This window comes from Equus asinus, chromosome 5 (genome assembly GCF_041296235.1).
Source record: "Equus asinus isolate D_3611 breed Donkey chromosome 5, EquAss-T2T_v2, whole genome shotgun sequence".
In the NCBI taxonomy this organism is placed as follows: Eukaryota; Metazoa; Chordata; class Mammalia; order Perissodactyla; family Equidae; genus Equus; species Equus asinus.
Window position 1 is genome coordinate 6,226,465 of NC_091794.1, and position 16,545 is coordinate 6,243,009.

The 16,545-nt window shown below is 42.0% G+C and overlaps 1 protein-coding gene across 7 annotated transcripts in view; it reads left to right on the plus strand.

The window, feature by feature from the left end:
• Positions 1-16,545, plus strand: part of NXPE3 (neurexophilin and PC-esterase domain family member 3) — a 47,357-nt gene that overhangs the window by 19,146 nt on the left and 11,666 nt on the right. For all 7 annotated transcript variants that reach the window (XM_070508678.1, XM_070508682.1, XM_070508679.1 and 4 more), the window contains 2 exons: positions 10,453-11,207; positions 13,995-14,068. In XM_070508678.1, the coding sequence (XP_070364779.1) occupies positions 10,453-11,207; positions 13,995-14,068 (829 nt within the window). The remainder of the gene's footprint in view (positions 1-10,452; positions 11,208-13,994; positions 14,069-16,545) is intronic.

Genomic DNA, 16,545 nt, shown 5'->3' on the forward strand with positions numbered 1-16,545 from the left:
TATCACGTTGATTGACTTGCGGATGTTGAACCATCCCTGTGTCCCTGGTATAAATCCCACTTGATCATGGTGTATAATCTTTTTGATGTATTGCTGTATTCAGTTTGCCAGAATTTTGTTGAGGATTTTTGCATCTATGTTCATCAGTGATATCGGCCTGTAGTTCTCCTTCTTTGTGTTGTCCTTGTCAGGTTTGGGGATCAGAGTGATGTTGGCTTCATAAAATGTGTTAGGGAGTACTCCATCTTTCTCAATTTTCTGGAATAGTTTGAGAAGAATAGGTATTAAGTCTTCTTTGAATGTTTGGTAGAATTCTCCAGAGAAGCCGTCTGGTCCTGGACTCTTATTTTTGGGGAGGTTTTTGATTACCATATCTATTTCCTTACTTGTGATTGGCCTATTCAGATTCTCCATTTCTTCCTGATTCAGTTTGGGGAGGTTGTAGGAGTCTAGGAAGTTGTCCATTTCTTCCAGGTTGTTCAATTTGTTGGCATATAGTTTTTCATAGTATTCTCTTATGATCCCTTGTATTTCATTGGTATCTGTTGTGATTTCTCCTCTCTCATTCCTAATTTTATTTATTTGCGATTTTTCTCTTCTTTTCTTGGTGAGTCTGGCTAAAGGTTTGTCGATTTTGTTAATTTTTTTGAAGAACCAACTCTTTGTTTCATTGATCCTTTCTATTGTCTTTTTTGTTTCAATATCGTTTATTTCTGCTCTTATTTTTATTATTTCCCTCCTTCTACTGACTCTGGGCTTTGTTTGTTCTTCTTTTTCTAGTTCTGTTAGGTGTCGTTTGAGGTTGCTTATGTGAGCTTTTTCTTGTTTAGTGAGGTGAGCCTGTATTGCGATGAATTTCCCTCTTAGGACTGCTTTTGCTGCATCCCAGATAATTTGGTATGTCGTGTTCTCATTTTCATTTGTCTCCAGATAATATTTGATTTCTTCTTTAATTTCTTCAATGATCCATTGTTTGTTCAGAAGCGTGTTGTTTAGTCTCCACATTTTTGCACCTTTCTCTGCTTTTTTCTTGTAGTTGATTTCTAGTTTCATAGCATTATGATCAGAAAAGATGCTTGATATTATTTCAACTCTCTTGTATTTATTGATGTTTGCTTTGTTTCCCAAAATATGGTCAATCCTTGAGAATGTTCCATGTGCACTTGAGAAGAATGTGTAACCTGCTGTTTTTGGATGAAGTGTTCTATATATATCTATTAAGTCCATCTGGTCTAATTTTTCATTTAATTCTATTATTTCCTTGTTGATTTTCTGTCTGGATGTTCTGTCCATTGGTGTTAATGGTGTGTTGAGGTCCCCTACTATTATTGTATTGTTGTTGATGTCTTCGTTTAGTTCTATTAAGAGTTGCTTTACAAATTTTGGTGCTCCTGTGTTGGGTGCGTATATATTTATAAGTGTTATGTCTTCTTGGTGGAGAGTCCCTTTTATCATTATATACTGCCCCTCTTTGTCTTTCTTTATCTGTTTTGCTTTGAAGTCTACCTTGTCTGATATTAGTATAGCGACACCTGCTTTCTTTTGTTCATTATTAGCTTGGAGTATTGTTCTCCATCCCTTCACTCTGAGTCTGTGTTTGTCTTTGGGGCTGAGGTGTGTTTCCTGGAGGCAGCATGTTGTTGGATCTTGTTCTTTGATCCATCCTGCCACTCTGTGTCTTTTGATTGGGGAGTTCAATCCATTTACATTTAGAATGATTATTGAGATGTGGGGGCCTACCACTACCATTTTATGTCTTGTTCTCCAGTTTTCTTCAATTTCCTTTGTTTCTCGTCCCATGGTTTAATCTGTTCTGATGAAGAGCTGCTACTCTCTGTTGTTGTCCTTCTACTTATCTCCTCTGCTCTTGGTTTTGTAGCCCCTTTCCTTTTTTTGATTTTTCAGGAATGAGAGTTTTCCTGAGGATTTCCTGAAGAAGAGGTTTTCTGGCAATGAACTCCCTTAATTTTTGTTTATCTGGGAAAGTTTTTATTTCTCCATCGTATTTGAAGGATATTTTCGCTGGGTAGAGAATTCTCGGCTGTAGGTTTTTGTCCTTCAGATTTTTGAATATATCATTCCACTCTCTTCTAGCCTGTAAAGTTTCTGCTGAGAAATCTGCTGATAGCCTGATGGGGATTCCTTTGTAGGTTAGTTTCTTTTGCCTGGCTGTCCTTAGTATTTTCTCCTTGTCGTTGACTTTTGCTAGCTTCACTACTATATGCCGTGGGGTTGGTCTTCTTGCATTGATAAAGTTTGGAGATCTATTGGCTTCTGTCACCTGAAGATCCATCTCTCTCACGAGATTTGGGAAGTTCTCAGCCATTATTTCTTTGAATAGGCTTTCTGCCCCTTTCTCCTTCTCTTCTCCCTCTGGTATACCTATAATCCTTATGTTGCATCTCCTAATTGTGTCTGATAATTCTCGGAGAGTTTCTTCATATCTTTTTAGTCTTACTTCTCTCTCCTCGTCTGCCTGCAGCATTTCTATATTCCCATCTTCCAAATTGCTAATTCTTTCCTCCATATTATCGGCCCTACTGTTCAGTGCATCTAGATTTTTCTGAATCTCCTCTATTGTGTTCTTCATTTCCAGTATTTCTGTTTGGTTCTTCTTTATCCTATCAAACTCTTTTGTGACATAGCTCCTGAACTCGTCGAGTTGTCTATCTGAATTCTCTCTTAACTCATTGAGTATTTTAATGATGGCTGTTTTGGAGTCATCATCATTTAGGTTATATATCTCATTTTCTTTGGGATTGTTTTCTGTGTATTTGTCATTTTCCTTCTGTTCTGGAGATTTTAATGTATTTTTTCATATTGCTTGATGTTGTAGATTTGTGCCTCTGCATAGAGATAGAGTTTAGTTGCTCCTTCCACTTGTTTCTGCTGGTGTGGTGGGGGAGCAGCTGTTTATACTGCACCAACCAGGAACCCTATCCACAGTTGCTAACTGGGCCTGGGCCCCTCCTCGTAGTCACATTGGTCCTTTGGATTCCCTCTTCTGCCGTGGGGGCCGTCACGGAGGGGCTTCAGGCTGCTGGTGCCTACTGTTGCAGCCCACCTAGACGTGCTCCCTCCTTGGGGTCTGCAACGGTGTTATGGGCTTTTCCAGCGGCCAGGGGTAGGATCACTTATATTTGCCGCTCCATCACTGTCGGCACCCACAAAATCTCACTTGTCCACTATGGGTCGCAGCACAGGTATTGGCATCTTCTACAGTCTGTGGTTAGCTCACCTAGCTATGCTACTTTTGTCTCCGGGTCTTTCAGCCTTGTGGCTCCCGGATGGGTGCTCTCTACTAGTGCTGTGCAGAGGCTTTCGCTGAGGCTGCTGTGAGCCTGTAGGGTTTCCCCCTAGGTTACGGAGCTGGGTCGCTGGAACTCCACCCAGCCCCAGTCCTGTTTCCCAGGAACTCAGGGAGCCCTTTGCCCTGTCTGGGGGATAGCCGGAGATCCTGATTTCAGTGGTAGGTGGTCAGCTGCTGCCCTGCCTGATATTCTTCTCTCCGGGACCCTCCCTGTGTTGTGGATGCTGGGAGGGGTCCCTCCGCTAATGGCAGACAGAGAGCCCTGTCTGCTGCCCGGGCGGAACTCCGGAGCCTCCCCTCTGGGCTGCGGAGCCGGCCCCTGGAGCTTCACCCAGCCCGAGTCCTCTCCGAGATCTCCGGCCATCCCTAGCCCCACGGGGCGGGCAACGGCAGCTGGGGGTCACCTCACCCTCTGGGATTCTCTCCGGGACTTTCCCGGAGTTGTGAATGCTGGGCGTGGCCCCTCCGCTAATGGCTGACAGAGAGTTTTGTCTGCTGCCCGGGCGGAACCCATTACCCTTTTTAATGAACAAATAATACCATGTGCTTCTTTAAAATGAAGACTCCTAATGAAATCCTTTCAACTGAAAATGTCTGTATGTAAGTGTAAAATGAGAAGGAAAAAATACAGATCTAAGAAGATCATTAAAAAACCTTCTTGTATTTTGGGGTTAATGTTACCTTGTATGGAGTTATTTTTACCTTGTATAGGATTTCATAGTGGTTTAGCATATTTGGGGAGTCGAGACCTTGGTTTGGTGGTTTATAACGGTAATACTAACTATTGAGAAGAGTAATTTTTCGTTTTGCTTTGTTGTTGTTACTGGTTTTTTCCCCCTTGCAATCTAACTCATTGTACAATGTAGGATGTAGTTTTCTGCACCCATTTTCCAATGTGTGTGTGTGTGTGTGTGTGTGAGATTTTTTTCCACACCACTAGGCAATTCTTAGATACCAGCAGGGGGTCCTACAATTCATCTCAATTCTGATACTGTCTACTTGGAGATAGCATCAGATCCCACAGGTTAATAAGGGCTCAGTCCTACAAGACTGTCCCCCCACCACCTTCAGATGCCAGTTGCAGGTCCAGGTTGTCATCTGTGCTTCTGACAGACTGGCTGTAGATCGGAGGGTCCATTGACCCATGCTTTGGGTTCGATTAATTTGCTACAGCAGCTCACAGAGCTCAGAGAAATATTTTACTTACTAGATTACTGGTTTATTATAAAAGGATAAAACTCAGGAACAGCCAGATGGAAGAGATGTGTTAAGACAAGGTATGTGGGAAGGGCACGGAGCTTCCATGCCTTTAGGAATGCACCACTTTCCCCAACTCTCCACGTATTCACTAACCTGGAAGCTCTCTCCAAACCCTGTCTTTTGGGTTTTTATGGAGGCTTCATTCTGTAGGCGTGAGTGATCAAGTCATTGGTTGTTGGCGATGGGTTCATCCTCCAGCTACTCTCCCCTTCCCAGAGGTCAGAGGGTGGGACTATAAATTCCAACCCTGTAATCATGGTTGCTTCTGCTAAAACCAGCCAACACCCTTAGGTGCTTTCCAAAAGTCACCTCATTAACATAAACCCAGTTGTGGTGGAAAGGGGCTTGTTATGAACAACAAGACACCCATTTCACCTTTATGGCTCTGCAGCATTTTCGGGAACTGAGGAGAAGAAACCAAATTTTATAACAAAAGATGCTCCCATTGCTCTTATCACTCAGGAAATTCCAAGGGTTTTGCAGCTGTGAGCCAGGAACTGTGGACAAAGACCAAATATGTACTTCTTATAAATCACTATATCAAAGGCACGTATCTATTTTTTCCTGTCCATTTGTCCATCTGTGCTTCTATGTATTAAGAAAATACTTAATGAAACATATAAAAAAGTTCAAAGAGTAGAGAATGATATTAAGTATATAATTGAATTCCCTCCCCTTTCTTCACTTTCAGTGTTGTTTCTTGGATATAACTGCTGTTTTTAATTATTTGGGAATTATCACTAATTGTGTATCACATACTTATCTCGATTTGTCAAGTTTGCATCGTATCTCCTGACCCTTCCACCTGACGCAGGATAGTGTGGGTAGTTCAGAACCCAGACTGAAGTCAGACTGCTTGGGTTCCAATCCTGGCTTACTGCTCATTGATGCGGGCTTGGTGAGTCAAGGAGTCGAAAGAAAGATTTCTTGGACTCTGAAGGTCTGGCAGTAGTGCTCTTTTAGTTAGAGAATAGCATGGAGTAGCATGGGGACAGGACCCATGGGCAGTAAGAGCTGCAGGCATGGGGACAGGACCCATGGGCAGTAAGAGCTGCAGGCATGGGGACAGGACCCATGGGCAGTAAGAGCTGCAGGCATGGGGACAGGACCCATGGGCAGTAAGAGCTGCAGGCATGGGGACAGGACCCATGGGCAGTAAGAGCTGCTGGCCTGGGGACAGGACCCATGGGCAGTGAAGAGCTGCAGCATGGGGACAGGACTCATGGGCAGTAAGAGCTGCAGGCATGGGGACAAGACCCATGGGCAGTAAGAGCTGCAGCATGGGGACAGAACCCAGGGGCAGTAAGAGCTGCAGCCATGGGGACAGGACCCAGGGGCGGTAAGAGCTACAGGCATGGGGACAAGACCCGTGGGCAGTAAGAGCTGTAGCCATGGGGACAGGACCCATGGGCGGTAAGAGCTGCAGGCATGGGGACAGGACCCGTGGGCAGTAAGAGCTGCAGGCATGGGGACAGGACCCATGGGCAGTAAAGAGCTGCAATGGGTTGAGGGCACGGCTAAATTTATAAAGCATAGACATGTGAGTTATTTCTTTACAAGGCAAAGAAAGATTATGTTAAAAAAAAGTCATTAAAATGGTACCAGTGTAGGTGGGGTCTGGTTATTGGATGGTCTTATAACTTTAGAGAAGAATCGGATTGGATCAGGTCAGGACATCCTATGCTTCCCGGAGGATGATATAGATCCGTATATAGGGCAGGTCACCTTGGACTTCTCTCCTTGGGGCAGGGGCAGCCTTGATCCTCATCTCTCATAACCTACATGATCTTGGGCAAATTACTAAGCCATTCTGTGCCTTAGTTTCTTTGTCTATAAGGTGGACTTAATCATAGGACTTATCTTATGGGATGGTTTGAAATCGTATTGAAAGATTCATGTAAAGTCTTTTAGAGTGTCTGGCACATAAGTGTGCAATAATGTTGGCTGATACTCCTCCTCTTGTTAAGAGTGAAAGGTGAGATCTTCTGCTGACTCACACTTTCTGTCACTCTCTTTCCAAAATTTGTAAAATTGTTTTCATTTCTCTACGTTAAATAGTGTATTTAGGTCTTTGTTTCCCTAACAGCATTAGACAATATGTCTTAACTGCCTCCTGTGAGTGAGGAAGAAAAGTACTCCTGCGTTATTTTACGTTTGACTTCTGTTAGCCTATAATATTACTTTGGCATCGTCAGGTTTTATAATCTTTAGATTTATTGCTCTAACTATAATTAAGGCTAGTGTCTATTCTTTATGGATTGATTGTTATGCTTAAACATCATAGCATACGGCATTTACATTATTATGTTTATGTAAATGTTACTCAATATAGAAGATGATCCTTTGAAACCAAACCTATGTTTCTTAGAAGTGTGTTGTTTAATCTCCAGGTATTTTGGGATTTCCCAGCTATCTTTCTGTTACTGATTTCTAGTTTAATTCCATTGTAGTCTAATAGCAGACATTATATGATTTCTCTTCTTTTCGATTTTTCAAGGTGTATTTTATGGCCCAGAATGTGGTCTGTTTTGGTAAATGTTCCACATGAGGCTTGAGAAGAGTGTATATTCTGCTGTTATTGGATAAGTAGTTTATAGATGTATATTATATTCAGTTGATTGATGGTGATTAATGGTGCTGTTGAGGTCAACTGTGTCCTTACTGATTATCTACTTGCTGGATCTGTCCATTTCTGATAGAAGAGTGTTAAAGTCTTCAACTATAATATCAAATTCATTTGTTTTTCCTTGCGGTTTTATCAGTTTTTGCCTCACATATTTTGACTCTCTATTGTTAGGCACGTATCCATTAAAGATTGTTATGTCTTCTTGGAGAATTGATCCCTTTATATTATGCCCTTCTTTATCTCTGACGACTTTCCTTGTTCTGAAGTCTGTTTTGTCTGAAATTAATATAACTACTCCCACTTTCTTTTGATTGGTGCTGGCGTGGTATGTCTTTCTCCATCCATTTGTTTGTAATCTATGTATGTCTTTACATTGAAAGTAGATTTCTTGTAGACAACATATAATTGAGTCTTGTTTTTTAATTCATTCTGACAGTCTCTGTCTTTTAATTGGTACATTTAGCCTATTGATGTTCAAAGTGATTATTGATATAGTTGGATTAACATCTACCATATTTGTTACTGTTTTCTATTCCTTGTACTTGTTCTTTGTTCCTATTTTTGTCTTCTGCACTTTTCTGACTTGTGGTTTTAACTGAGCATTTTGTAGATTCCATTTTCTCTCCTTTCTTAGTATATCAGTTATACTTCTTATTTTACTTTCTTTTTTTAAGGAAGGAGAAAGGGCTTTTTTTTTAGATTGGCACCTGAGCTAACATCTGTTGCCAATCTTCTTTTTTTCTTCTTCTCCTCCCCAAAGCACCCCCAGTACATAGTTGTATATTCTAGTTGTGAGTGCTGCCTCAGCATGGCCTGACAAGCAGTGCCATGTCCGTGCCCAGGATCTGAACCAGTGAAACCCTGGGCTGCCGAAGCGGAGCACGCGAACTTAACCAGTTGGCCACGGGACGGGCCTTTATTTTACTTTTTTAGGTGATTACCCTAGAGTTTGCAATACACATTTCCAACTAATCTAAGTCTACTATCAAACAACAGTATATCACTTCCTGGGTAGTGCAGTTATAAAATATTCCTAATTTCTCCTTCCTGTCCCTCGTATCATTGCTGTCATTCATTTCACTTAAAGATAAGTGTAGGGGCCGGCCCCGTGGTGTAGCAGTTAAGTTTGCACGTTCTGCTTCAGTGGCACCGGGTTTGCTGGTTTAGCTCCCCAGTGCAGACATGGCATCGCTTGGCAAGCCATGCTGTGGTAGGTGTCCCACATATTAAAAAAAAGTAGAGGAAGATGGGCATGGATGTTAGCTTGGGACCAGTCTTCCTCAGCAAAAAGAAGAGGATTGGCAGATGTTAGCTCAGGGCTAATCTTCCTCAAAAAAAAAAAGTGTAAGTGGTTAGTTATCTAAATCAACCAAGATCTCTCAAACAAAGGAGCAGTGGTGGGGTAATCTGACTCTTTATCTAGTCATGTGGCTGGCAATGTGTTTTTTTGACATAGCTGTCTTTGAAGTGGATGCCTCTTTGAAATGGATGTCTTGGCAATCAAAGTTCAAAAAAGAAAGATCACCTGTCAGGACTTACACTACAGGAAGATTACAGAGGTTTCTCATATATTCCCTACCCCCACATGCATCCCTCACATGCATAGCCTTCCCCATTGTTAATGTCACTTACTGGATAGTACATTTTTTACAAAAGATGAACCTACATTGTCTCGACGAAAATAATCCATAACCAATCTATAAATGAAAATTTGGGTGAGTTTATTCTGAGCTGAAATCTGAGGACCATGGCCCGGGGCCTTTATTCCTGAAGTAAGAAAGGGCACCAAAGAAGTGAGGTATACAGAGTGGTTATATACCCCCAAACAGGATGTTTCACATATGATTGAAATGTCCCTTCCACAATAGTCACAAGATTGCCCTGTCGGCACAGCGCTTGATGGACACAGCAGGTAGTGGGTCTGCTATCTCAGAGGGGGTAGCAGGAGGCAAGCTTATTGTCTCAAGCTGGGTGGTCACAGCAATCAGTGCCTAGCCTAAGGAAAGATGCTTAATCCTTAAGGAAATGCCAGCGTTGGGAGAGGGAGGGAAGTTGCACCTTTATCTCAAGGGCCTTTGTTCTTGCCATAGGGAATATCTAAAGCAGATATACAATGCATGCTCAACGGCCTTGGTCAGGCCCTTTTGGAAAGACAAGGTCAGGCCGAATTAGGTTTACACCAAATGGCTTCCTCATATTCTCCAATATATCCTGTTGCTTGCCATTTTTATTTGTCAATTGACATGTCATAATCACACAAGGTCTGTAGTTTACATTTGGGTTCACTCTTGGTGTTGTACATTCTTTGGGTTTGGATGAATGTATGATGACATCTGTTTATCATTATAATATCATACAGAGTTTTTTGCCTGCCCTAAAAATCCTCTCTGCTCTGTCTCGCATTTCTTTTTGATTCTTTCTTGGAATTTCCATCTCTCTCCTTACATTGCCCATCTGTTCTTTCATGTTGTCTGCTTTTGCCATTAGAAATCTTAGCATATTAATCACACTTGTTTTAAATTCCTGGTCTTATTGTTCCAACATCCCTGATATATCTGAGTCTGCTTCTGATGCTTGATCTGTGTTTTCAAACTTTGTTTTTTGCCTTTTAGTATGTCTTGTAATTTTTTGTTGAAAGCTGGACATGATGTATTGGGTAAAAGGAACTCTGATAAATAGGCTTTTAGTGGTGGTAAGGTGTTGGGGAGGTGAAGTGTCTTTTAGTTCTACGATTAAATCTTGGTCTTTTAGTGACCCTGTGCTCATGGCTGTGAGCTCTGAAAGTGCTTCTTAGTCCTCCCCACACACCTTAAGTTGGACAGAATGGTTAGAATGGGCTGGAATTGTGTATGTTCCTTACCCCAATAGGTTAGACTCTGGTAAAATAGTTTCTCTTGAGGGCAGGCCTTGTTAAGAAGAACAGAATGCTCTGGTGTATTTCAAAATAATTCCTTTTTCCCCTTCTCTTGCTGGAAGCACAAGGAAATTTTTCTCTGATATTTGCTGTGGGAACCTGATTGAGCTCCAGGAGGTAAAACTCACAAAAGTGTGGGGATCCCTCTGTGACTTTATTCCTCATCTTGATTTCACCGTGTTACAGTGAGATAGCCCTGTAAAACTCGTGAGTGCTGGTTTTTGAAACAATGCCATTGCAAGTAGTTTTATTAAAGTTTAAACTGAAGCAGAGATTTATTTGGTTGAATATGAGGAAATTCATTGTAGCTTTGGTTTCTGTCGTTTGTGTCTTTCTCTTCAGTACTTGGATCATGAGACTGTTTCGGCCATGTTCATCGACAGTAGTGGGCAGTTTGTTTCCTCCCAGGTGTCAGGAATTAGCCGGAATCCTTACTGTGGCTATGAGCACCAGACTCTGTCCAGCTGGGAGCGCATGGAAGAGGACTCCTTGCTGGCCGCCTTACAGTGGCAGGTGCCTGACATGGGCCCAGTCCCATTTTTGAAGAGCACTGACCCTTCTTCCAGCTACTTTGTCATCTTGAACTCTGCAGCCTTCTTCAAGGTGGGAAGCCAGCTAGAGGTGCTGGTTCATGTACAGGATTTTCAAAGAAGGCCCAAGAAGTATGGTGGAGACTACCTGCAGGCCAGAATCCACTCTCCTAAGCTGCAGGCAGGGGCTGTGGGCAGAGTGGTAGACTACCAGAATGGGTCTTACAAGGTCTTTTTCACATTGCTCTGGCCAGGCAAAGTTAAAGTGTCCGTATCTCTGGTCCACCCCAGTGAAGGGATCAGAGTTCTTCAGCACCTGCAGGAAGAGAAGCCAGACAGGGTCTATTTCAAGAGTCTCTTCCGTTCAGGAAGAATTTCTGAAACTACTGAATGCAACGTGTGTCTTCCTGGGAGCCTGCCCCTGTGTAACTTCACAGATCTCTACACTGGAGAACCCTGGTTCTGCTTCAAGCCGAAGAAGCTGCCTTGCAGCAGCAGGATTAACCATTTCAAAGGCGGGTACCTGAAGGGCCTTGTCACCGCTGCCGAGAATGCCTTCTTCCAGAGGTGCGCTCCCATTCTCGGTTGATGGAAGAGTCGCTTTCCGCCGTCCTTATCCTGTTTAGGAGACTTTCCGGTTTTGGTTATATGCTGCTTCTCTCTCTGAACTTGGCCCCATTCAGGAGAGATGGTCAATAAGAAAATAAACACAGATTTATATTTTGTGATTTGTTTTTTAAAAGTGAAGTTTAGTACTTGTTCCAGTTCAAATTAAAGACCTTTTACCCTTGAATTTTTGTTTTTTTACCCTCCTATCTATGTTTTACTTCAGAACTACATAGCATGTCTGTAGCTGTATAAGCAGGGTCACTTATTCACAGATGAAAGAACCATCCAAGAACAGGGCAGCTAGAGGGCTGGTGGTCAGGTTGGTGTTTTAGCTTCATGTCTAATAAACTAAAACTGTTTTTCTGTTTTTGCTGAGGAAGATTCTCCTGAGCTAACACCCACTGCTGATCTTCCTCTTTTTCTATGTGAGCCACTGACACAACATGGCCACTGACAGACAAGTGGTGTAGGTCTGCACCCAGGAACTGAGCCTGGGCCACAGAAGCAGAGCACACCAAACTTAACCACTAGGCCACTGGAGCCGGCCCTAAAACATTTTTAAGTGATATATTATCAGTTATTAAAGTCATATAAAAATTGATTGACAGGGGAAAGATGAATTATGGCAATATTGCTGATTTAATGGTAAGCATGGCAAACCAGGAACACCATAGCAAACTGCATTTTTTAAGTTAACAGTTGTTGAAATTACTACATCATTGTGCACAAATTCCTATTTTTGAAACTAAATGTAAAACTTTTTAGCATAATGATCAATACATGAAGTAATGTGCAGAGCCAAATGTGTGGAGTCAGTGTGAATTAGAATTTCTGTTTTCTTCAACAGTCCATGTAGTTCTGAAATAAAACAACATTCCTAAGAAACAAAGTTAGAAAAGCTACCTGGTCAAAAAGTACCATTATTTGTAAGGATGTAAAAATGTTTTTTATTTTTTAATGAAATATGTACTTTTTAAACATTCCCTGGTAGAGAGGGATTTTTGCTGAGTATATCAGAACACCTTAAAAAATTTTGTTCTGTGGCCACTCATTACTTGGTGGGGGAAGATTCCTACCATAGGGTGTGTGGACTATAGGAGCTTCTAAAATAAAACCCTCGGATTTCCACTTCTCCTGGAGTCAACTTTTGGTCAAAACAGTCTGTGCACGTTTGACGGACTCCTGCCATGCTTTAGAAGGCCGGCAGGGGGAGCATGCCTCAGGGTACTTACTGTACCGTTCTCAAGAAGGCTGCCCCGACTTTTTTGCACAGCTCAGGACAAAAGGACGTTAGCTGTAGTTTGAATCCTGGCTTCAGACCTCAGACACGCTATTTATTGATGACTGGGAGCAGATTATTTCATTTCCGTGCACTTTTTGCCTCTGTGTGAAGACTGCTCAGTTACAGCCTTTTAGAGTTGTGTTGTCAGTCCACTTAGTGGCCTAGCAAAGAGGAGGAGTGTAGCTTGTAATTTACTGAAATTCCGTGTGGAAAAAAGTGGGAGAAAGGTTAGAGAATTGTTAGTGTAAAATTTAAAAATATTGCTAACAGTAAATCCCACCGTTAAAACCAAAGAAGCACCTGTGAATCCAGAAGAATAAAGCAATGTCTGTCCTGACCTTTAATTTGGATTTGCTGCCTTATGATTCCTGCATAACTAGATTGAGGTTAAACATTTTTACAGGAAAATTGCAGAGGTGAACTTTTCATTTTTACCTTAAAGTGCTAAACTTGTGCAAGCAGTTTATCTGTGCTCTCTTAGAACGCCTGTTCTCTCTCAAGTGTCACTGATTTAAGCTGTGAAATCCGGATATCCTCTAATGTAACTCCTGTCCTTCCTTCCTTCCCATGAGAATGTCTCTTCTGAGAAACGGAGGTGCTGCATGTTTTGTTTACTAGCTTCTAAGACAGTGCCTGGCACATAATAGAAGCTTAAGAGTTAGTTAAGAACAAATCTCTTTTGAATTGATTTTTGATGAAACAAAAAATCATGACTGCAAGTTCCTACATCAAGAGTTTGGAAACTTAGCATTTTTTGTCTGTTTGTTTTTGGTCTAAGTGTAAGAGGCCTAATTATTGTGACCCAGTGTCTGGAACAGTTACTCTAAGTTTTCTGTATCTTCTCCTGGACTCCACTCTGCCCTGCTTTCTCATGCAGCCCTCCATCAGATATTTTCCAAGCACGGACTCTAGTCAAGGGCCTGTGCTAAGTCCTGAAGACAAAAGGTGAGTGGGACACAGTCCATGTTGTTGAAGAGCGTGCATTTTAGTAAGGGAGCCATACTCATGATGAACAAAGTACCACGTGAGTGTGTGTCTGGGGACACATCTGCCTTCTTGGCAGGGCATCAGGAATCTGCTGTGACTCAATGCTGCGTAGATTTGCAGCTTGAAAACAAATAGTGACAAAATAGACACTTTCATCAGTGTGAGCCATTCTGAGTCCAAGGGAAGTAAGTAATTCAAACCAGGATTTGTCATTCTGGAGTTTGCACTCTTAGGGCTAAGCAGTGAAAACATAGGAACCTATGTAATTCTTATTCAGTTTATATATCCATATAACCTGCTTATTACAAGAGACCTAGTTTATTAAGTATTAACTGTGTTGATGAACATTATAAGAATATTTCTTCTTAATCAGGCTCTGTGAAGTCATATCCATTTTTTTATTTGTGAATAAAGATGCATATTGGAAAATAAATGTTCCTGAATGTAAGCTTGTGCTCTTTTTCTTCCTCCTAAAGTGGTGTCAATATCAAAGTGCCGATCAACTCCAGTGGACCTGACTGGGTGACCGTGATTCCCAGGAGGACGAAAGGTAAACAGGAATGAGCTCCAGGACTGACAGTGGTTCTTGCTAAGTGGGTTGAGACCCTGTAGTTTCACTGATGTTACAAAAACTTCTTTTTCCCTTTAATTTGCCATGGTGACTTCTGGGCACAATTGAAAATACTGAAAGAGCTGTTTGATTAACATAAATCAGATCTTATGTGCATAATCTTGGGTTTTGCTGTTTATGCTCATGTAAAAGTTGTCTTCTTCCTCCCTCCCTCAGGAGCCTTCAGAGCTGTGCTGTCCAATATGGTATCTACCCACATGTGGCTATTATAAATTTAAATTAATGAGATTAAATAAAATAAAAAATTCAATTCTTCAGTCTCATATGCTCAAGAGCCACATGTGGCTAGTGGCTACCACATTGGACAGCATTTTATAAAGAATATATCCATCATTGCAGAAAGTTCTGTTGGCTATCACTGCTCTAGAGATATTCAAGAAATGTGTGCAAAATTGTCATGGAAACTTTTTGTTTTTTTGGCTGAAGAAGATTCGCCCTGAACTAACATGTCTTGCCCGTCTTCCTCTTTCTGCTTGATGAAGATTGTCACTCAGCTAACATCTGTACCAGTCTTCCTCCATTTTGCATGTGGGATGCCACCACAGCATGGCTAATGAGCAGTGTGTAGGTCCAGGCCCGGGATCCAAACTGGCGAGCCCCGGGCCACTGAAGCAGAGCATGTGAAGTTAACCACTACGCCACTGGGCTGGCCCCCATGGAAATTTTTAAAATCAAAAGCACTGGATTAGTGAAAGGCTGTTGTTCTCAAAGTGTGGTCTCTGGACTAGCAGCATCAGCTTTACCAGGGAACTTGCTAGAATTGTAAATTCAGACTATGGAATCAGAAACTCTGTGGGGTGGGCCCAGCAATCTGTATTTTAACAAACTTCCCAGGTGATTCTGATCCATTGGTAGAGGATATTTTTAAAAGTAAAAGAATGAAATTCAGAAGAGTAAATGTATGTGTTATGTTTTTGCAAAGTAGATATAATTAATAACTTTTAGAAAGAAAGGATAAACATTATTAAGGAGGCTTATGAGGATGGCAGGCAATCACTTTTCAGCCTTTTGGTAAGATCAAGTGCAGCTGGCAGGCAGGTCCTTTTATGTATATAATTCAAAGCACATATATAGTATCCCGCCACAGCAGATATTGCAAACACTAGTGCCACAGGGACTAGGTATTTAACACATGTGAATCCAGCAGGGTGGGTCTCAGCGTATGCCTACCTTATGTGAGTGGTGGGGAAGGAACCGAAGAGCAAGGACCATCTAAAGGGGCAGCCTCTCATCAGTTCCTGCTGCATTGTTGCCATGTGGAAATGGAGACCCAATTGGCGACATCTGTAGATTTTTTTCCCCATGAAAATGCAGAAATCTTAGTTTCTAAATGTGATGTCTGCAGATTTCAAAACATTGGCATTTAATTCAAAACTTTTAAAATATTGTGTGGGCTAATTAGAATTTGTCTGTGGCCCAGATGTAGGCAGGAATTACCCGTCTGTGTCACTGGTCTCCGCTATCACGTGCCACAAGAAATCCTGGTCTTTTCCTGATGAAGAGCTCTATTTGATTTACTTGAACCCAGTGAGTTACTAATTTTAGAGGATACATATGTGAAACATCATTAACGGAAATTACGTATCTTTTCTCTGCCTGGCCCTCAACCCTGTGCCGAGTTGTTGGTAGACGTGGCACCCCCAGTACTACTGCCCTCCGCACACTCCCTCGTGTCCGACGCCTCAGGAGACCTGGCCCACGGCCGCGTCTGTCCTTCTCTCCCACAGCCCTGCTTGTCTGGCTTGCCTGCCGTGTGATGTCCCTGGGTGTCCAGGGCATGGTCAGAGGGAGGAGCTTAGTAAAGTTTACTTGCACCTGACAGCTCTTGGGGTTCAGTTGCAAGTGGTTGCGGGTTTGTGATGTACTATTCTATTTAGGGAGAAGGCAGGTTCAGTAACTAGTGAGGCTTCTGATGGAGTTTTAGAGGAAGAAAGCAACCACGAATCTGTAGGAGTGGAATAGCCAGGCTTTGAGAAAATCATCTTGGATCAGGTGCACAACTGGAAAGAAAAGAGGACAATTGCTCTATATGATATCAAAGTAGTCAGTTTGGCAGAGCTTCACTGAAGTTCACCATAGTGACCAGCAGGGGGCACTCAAAGATCCTAAATGAAGGGCTCGAATCCTCCCTCCCTCCCTCCATTTGTTCCTTCTTTCCTTCCTTCCATCCTCTTTTTAAATTTTCTGTTTTCAGATAATTTTAGACTTAGAGTTGCAGAAATAGTAGAGTTCCCATATAGCCTTCACCCAGCTGCCCCTTATGCCAACATCTTAAGTAACCACAGAAGACTTGTCAAAACTAAGAATTTAACATCAGTGCAATATTATTAACTAAACTATAGTGTTTATTTGGATTTCTTAGTTTTTCTGCTAATGTACTTTTTTCTGTTCCAGAA